This window comes from Oncorhynchus mykiss, chromosome 19 (genome assembly GCF_013265735.2).
Source record: "Oncorhynchus mykiss isolate Arlee chromosome 19, USDA_OmykA_1.1, whole genome shotgun sequence".
NCBI classification, from domain to species: domain Eukaryota; kingdom Metazoa; phylum Chordata; class Actinopteri; order Salmoniformes; family Salmonidae; genus Oncorhynchus; species Oncorhynchus mykiss.
Genome location: NC_048583.1, coordinates 22,612,215 through 22,618,671, shown reverse-complemented (window position 1 = coordinate 22,618,671; position 6,457 = coordinate 22,612,215). Strand labels below are relative to the sequence as shown.

General features: G+C 39.5%; 1 protein-coding gene across 1 annotated transcript; it reads right to left on the bottom strand.

The window, feature by feature from the left end:
• Positions 1–3,502: 3,502 nt before the first annotated feature.
• Positions 3,503–5,532, bottom strand: LOC110497494 (hairy and enhancer of split-related protein helt-like). The gene is made up of 4 exons (XM_021573623.2): positions 5,380–5,532; positions 4,718–4,822; positions 4,367–4,463; positions 3,503–4,121 (listed from the first exon to the last, which is right to left on the bottom strand). The coding sequence occupies exons 1-4, from the start codon at positions 5,404–5,406 to the stop codon at positions 3,637–3,639; spliced, it is 714 nt and encodes a 237-aa protein (XP_021429298.2). The 5' UTR covers positions 5,407–5,532; the 3' UTR covers positions 3,503–3,636.
• Positions 5,533–6,457: the final 925 nt, after the last annotated feature.

Sequence of the window (6,457 nt, the reverse complement as noted above, 5' to 3'; positions counted from 1 at the left end):
TGACAAAAGACTTTTGTTGATAATTGAGATCTCATTGATAAACTTTAGCTTGGCTGAGGGAGCGAGGGATGAATGGGACCTAACATGCAAGCTTGTTTAAGATAGGGGCTTAAAGCATGGAGTTGCCCCCCTTCCCAGAAACCTCTGTTTCTCATGTTGTTAACACACAGAGATGAACCCTTCCCTAGAAGGACCTCCTCTTTGAGAGAGAGCATCGACAAATCGTGTTTGTTATTTGAATTATATTTAAATATAGGTAGAAGTGCCTCTAGAAACCATTGCTTCTCTATGTGTTGAAACAAGGAGATTAATCATTTCCTTTAGGGCTCACCCCTCTCATGCAATGCCATGCATATTGGCCACATGGTGGAACTATAACAATCTATTTCAAATGCAAACTTTGAAAGGTCAATCCCCTCGCCCCACCCTGTGTGACACAGTCCTGAAATTTGATACTCATGTCCCTCTCCTCACAAGCAACACATTTTCCTAAATGGCCCATGAAGTCCGACATTATGTATTTTTTTGCCATTTTGAATTCCTCCAGAACTGCTAGGCCGATCTAGATTAAACTTCATATATAGCATCTATGGACCAAGCTCTCTCAAGGCAATATTATATGCGAGTCTAGCTAATTTGTTGTGTTACAGCATTGAATTTAAAATATATTTTTTTATGTCACTGATCTACACACAATACCCCATAATATCAAAGTGGAATTATGTTTTTAGTCAAATGAAAAGCTGAAATGTCTTGAGTAAACAATTATTCACTACAAAGATACAAGAGTGTTTCTAATTCAGTTGACGGAGAGGAAGGAAACCAATCGAGGATTTCACAATGAGGCCAATGGTAATTTTAAACCAGTTACAGAGTTAAATGGCTGTGATAAGGAGAAAACTGAGGATGGATCAACAACATTGTAGTTACTCCACAATACTAACCTAAATTACAGAGTGAAAAGAAGGAAGCCTGTACAGAATACAAATATTCCAAAACATGCATCCTGTTTGCAATAAGACACTAAATACTGCAAAAAATGTGGCAAAGTAATCTACTTTTTGTCCTGAATACAAAAGCATTATGTTTGGGGCAAATCCAACACAACACATCACTAAGTACCAGTCTTCATATTTATAAGCATGGTTGTTGCTGCATCATGTTATGGGTATGCTTGTCATTGGCAAATACTAAGGAGTTGTTTTTTAGGATAAAAAGAAAAGGAATAGAGCTGAGCACAGGCAAAGACCTAAAGGAAACCCTGGTTAAGTCTGCTGTCCAACAGAAACTGGGAGACAAATCCACTTTTCAGCAGGGCCGAGTTACAGTTTTGACTTTAATTAGCTTGAAAATATATGGCAAGACTTGAAATGGCTGCCTAGCAATGATCAACAACCAACTTGACAGAGCTTGAAGAATTTGTTTAAAGAATGAATGGGCAAATATAGTAATATCCAGGTGTGCAAAGGTTTTAGAGATTTACCCAGAAAGACTCACAGCTGTAATCGCTGCCAAAGTTGCTTCTAACATGTATTGATTCAGGGGGTTGAATACTCAAATCAAAATGATTTTCCATTCATCCAAAAAAAGTCAGAATGTTTCTTCCACTTTACATTACAAGGTATTTTGTGTAAATCGTTGTCAAAAAAATACAATTAAATCAATTTCAATCCCACTTTGTAACTCAACAAAATGTGGAAAAATTTGTCAACATCATAAAAAATCATCCAAAATATGTATATTGCATGATGTGTTTAATTTTGAGTTCTGATATTTGGCAAGCGTGATAAGGAGCACAGATGTAGCTAATTTAGGGCAATGTGTCCAATTTGTCCTGATGGTGGCACATCGGGTCCACAGCTGAACCCCGACATTGCTGCTTGCAGCTATATTTTACTATTTGCATGTTATTTGAATATAGGTGTAGAAAACTAGGGCTGGATGGGTGGTGCACTGTGAATGTGCACCATTATTAATGGATCACCCAGGAAAGAAGCTTACTGTCAATCATGGTGTTGGAGTTCAACAGACTATTGTGTAAAATGACACTTATTCCAATCACCTATTCTGATCGATAATGTGTGCACAATAACTTATTGACCCCATCTTAAAAAAATTGTATCTCAAATCGGGTATATGATGGAGCTTGTGTACGGCCTAATAGGTTGGCATCAATATCTTCATAATCATATTTCATAGTTTACTATATTTTTACTCAATGATTAAAAATATATATTATCCCATCACTTAACAAGACAACACCTCTCACTATAGCCATTGGTTGCGCTGAGTCACTGCCTTTAAATAACTTGGTAAAAGCATTGATGCCGATGTAGGATCTTAATTTGAGCCAGTATGCTACAGCTGAAAAATAGTACTGCAGCAAAAGGAAATGTAAATTATTATGTGGATTATAATTAATGGAAATGTTGGTAGGGGTTGATACATTTTTGTAAGGGAAAATCAAGTCTGAAATTAAAAAGTGAAAATGACAAACTTCAGAAGTGAACCTCAAATACTCTACACGTTTTTGTAACCGTGCAACAGGGTGATCGGTTTCAGGTCTTAGGAGGGTGCCAAAACGTTAGTTCATCAATGAGTTAATGAATAACATATATTTGGGAGTGTGTGACTTTTTTTTTTTTTTCAGTTTTCAATAGCCATAAAAAATCTTCAAATTATAGAAAAGCAAACTCTATCATGTTTATGATGGTACATATGCTTTAATACGGAAGATGAGTAATTGATGAAGAGGAGAGTAGCCTAACTGTCAACCTCAACATATATTCATATTTGAGTTAAGAGTCCATCCTTCACAGAAGAAGGGAAGTCCCAGTTCAGTGAGTTAGTTTAGTGCTTATTTAATTGTAAGTGGCCTAAGGTCCTATCGACACATAATACTAGTAGCCTAGAGGATAAAGATAAGTGGACCACGGTTTCTTGTCAACTAGCATCTTACTGGCTATAATCCGTTTCCACTAACATTGCTATATGCTCCAAAAATGCTAGGATATTCTGTAACTTGCTAAATAACCAGTTAAAGGACGTTATATACTTTCTTAATTCCATTATTTTACTTTTAGATGTGTGTATTGTTCTGAATTGTTAGATACTACTGCGCTGTTGCTGCTAGAAAGACAAGCATTTCGTTACACCCGAAATAACATCTGCTAAATATGTGTATTTGACCAATAAAATGTGATTGTATTTGTTTAAAAACAGTTTGTATGAAAGGACAACACCCTTGGTTAGTTTAAAATACGCGTAAAAGAAAGTTAACCAGCCTATCCCTTTAAGAAATACAAATATATATTTTTGTAGAAATGGCCTGAGTGGTTTGACTGTAACAGGCTAACTCTTCTGTAATAAATTATTTAGAAGAATGAACAATTAGGCCTATTCATAATCAATAGACCAACGCTATTATACCATCAGATTTTTAGGGCGATTTTCACCAATTGATGACCAACCTATGTTATAATACCACAAGAAAACCAAAAACTGTGGGAAATAAACATTTACTTTTATTTTTTAAAAAATATGTATTGTACAGTATACAATATCCACAATCTTTAAGTATATTATTATGAACACATATATAAATAAAGACAACACAAAATGGTTGCCGGATTCTATTTACAACGCGTGTTGCGTACTGTGCAAACTGAACGCATTCGCGTGCGGGTGGCCGTTGAAGAAGTTGAAGTAGTGATGGTCAAGTCCTTGCACTGGTGACAAGTAGCCACCGTGATGCTGTTGCATCGGCGCGGAAAGCGGCACAGTTGGGTACGACATGGTTGGACTGCGTGCAGTGCTGTGCCAAGAGAAGTGTCCCGGTGGGCTCTGCTGTAACACGGAGTCGCTGGGGCTGTGGCTCTGGTGTGACTCCGGGGAGGAGTGAAACTGGCACAGATAATCTGCCTGGTCTGGCAACGCGCCCAGGGAGCCGAACACCGGCTCGTTGACGACTCGGGACTTGGACTGAAGAAAGGCCAGGATCCTTGCGTACTTGATGTCTTTGGTCTCAACCCTCTCCTCCGTGGTCAGGTAGTGTACCAGGTTCTTCATGCACTCGTGGTAGCCGTAGTGGAAGTAGTTGGCGAACTCCCCCAGTAGCTCACCTAAAAGGAATCCGAAGAAGGGGACGATCAGAAAACACACCGAAACGCCGCTATTATTTAAGCTATTACATTCAAATGTGAGGATATGTTTACGATATAGACTACAGTGATGATGATTGATATTACGGTGATAAATGTGTAAACCAGACACCTGGAATGGAGTAAAAGAAGGTGGAACAGGATAGGGATGCACTCTGGGTGAGAGCCCCGGGTCCGTGCGCATTGGAGCCAACAGGAATACGCACCTTTTTCTCTGCCCCTGGGGAAGTCTGCGGAGTGGAGCGCTCGTAGATACTGAACTGTCATCTCCAGAATCTCGGCCTTCTCCAGTTTTCCAGAGTTCTACCATCAGAAAAAAAAGTTATTAGAAAAAATATATTAAGTCGTTTAAATACACTAAATCAAACAGATGAGCCTACAGACGGCAGACATTATGTAGGCTACCCTATTTGTCACGCATAGCAAGGATTTAATGCAATGAGTAGGCTAAATAATAAATATATTTAGCCAATTTAAACTTCGAATAATATGATTTAGGCTATCCTTTATGAATTGTGAATAAGATTATTTAATTTCACAACTGTACTGTAGGCTACCTGTTTCGCGCGCGCCATTGGCACAGTTTTCCCCAGTTCGTTTAGACAGCGGTTGATGCGGTCCCGTCTTCTTTTTTCTATCACTTTATGGGAGATGGGAGTTCTCTGTTGAAAAATAACAACGCAAATGATTAGATAAACAAACACAATCAACAATGGGACAGGTCTAACGTGTATAGCTCTGGAAACCTATAATAAAAATCTGACTGAAACTATAATGAAGACGAAACTACTTGGAAACCAAACGGCAAAGAGACGCATAAGCCTTGCCTAGCCACCTTGATGCGCTTTTGTGCACTAGAGCGTAATAGCGCTTGCGAGTACCACATGGACCAAGGCAGGTGCCAAGGCTCCAACACAACCATGGGGTATGGCACACATGGTTTTCAAACCGTACATTATACTATTTTACTGGTAACTTAAGACAATTTTCTTATTTGAAAATCAATTATTTACATTTTAGTAGTTTTTGCAAACTCAAATGTATTGGTTCCGATCGATTTCCATGGACCCAAATTTCGCATTTGACTACACATAGCCATAATGATGGTACATTATGAGTACCAAAGTAAATTATTGTAATAAATATTAAAATAACGACTAGAAAAGGCCACGATTTCCGAGTAGGTTTCCATCCCAAAGCGCAGAAAGGGAGCGCCTACCTTGCGATCCTTCATCTTGGATGCCATCCTTTGGCAATGTGCTGATAAAGTTCTAATTCAAAATATTAATGCCAAGAGGCAGTTTGGATGTGTGTTCCTTAGCTTGTAGACTAGGTAGACTGAGAGGTGAGCTGAGAAGCTGCCCCTTATAAAGCGATCATCCGAGGGACTCCAGCATTCATGGTCTAAATTATTCCATAGGATTAAAGAGCAAACTTCTGGTAAATGTGAGCATTTAGGATCAGTTAAAGAACAAGTAAAACGTCTGAAGCCGTGGGCTAGCAGGGGGAAAGACTTGCTTTGTTCATCCACGTGGCTGTTCAAAAGACATGCACGTGATTATTTTTATAATATTATTTGCATAGTAACAACAGCGGGAAATGTGAACTGAGCATTGGGTTCGCCTGATCCGACCGGGCGCAGTGCGCGCACTGAAAACAAAGCCGCCGAAAAAATACCCCTCTTTCTTCCAACTCGCGTTTCTCACACGATCGCCTGTTTACAAATCCCAGCAAGCGAACTTAACTTCCATCCAAGCCCTGTCTGAGTTTTAAGGCCTGTCCAGTGCCATTAGAGTAATTAAGTAAGCCTTTAATAGGCTGTTCCGCCAAGTTCAAGGGAGAACTTTTGGAGACGGAGTCCCCCCGTTTGTTCTCCGCGTTTCTCACACGACTTGATGACACGTCCATCTTTTATGAGAGATGGCAAGCTTTTTGTTTACATTCTTTATTTCGTGGGAGTCCTAGGCAGGTGTGTGATGGGTCTGGCACACGAGCGTCGCCTGCGTACCGGCCGGCGTCTCCAGCAGTCTTTGGCACTAGAGGGTTACCCACCACCGAGGACTCTTTGGAGAGGCTCAATTTGTATCCTATTATCCTATAAGAAAATGTCTATTGAGTTGAGTGAATAGTTTCATTGGCCTACATTTTAATAATGCTGTGAAAGAAAAGGGAGAAATAAAGAATACAGCTGGTGTGAACGTGCATTATCCCCGTCACCTGCGTCAGGGGTAGCCTAGAGACCCCTATTCATTTGCCTAATTTCGGTCAACTTAACAAACTTTGGGAGAAATTATTCT

Bases quoted from the DNA above. Each gene is read 5' to 3' on its own strand.
- LOC110497494 (XM_021573623.2), bottom strand. From the start codon at position 5,406: ATGGCATCCAAGATGAAGGATCGCAAG. The intron at 4,464-4,717 runs GTAGCCTACAGT...TTCTGATGGTAG, and splicing joins CAATGGCGCGCGCGAAACAG to AACTCTGGAAAACTGGAGAA. The intron at 4,122-4,366 runs GTGCGTATTCCT...GATTCCTTTTAG, and splicing joins CCCCAGGGGCAGAGAAAAAG to GTGAGCTACTGGGGGAGTTC.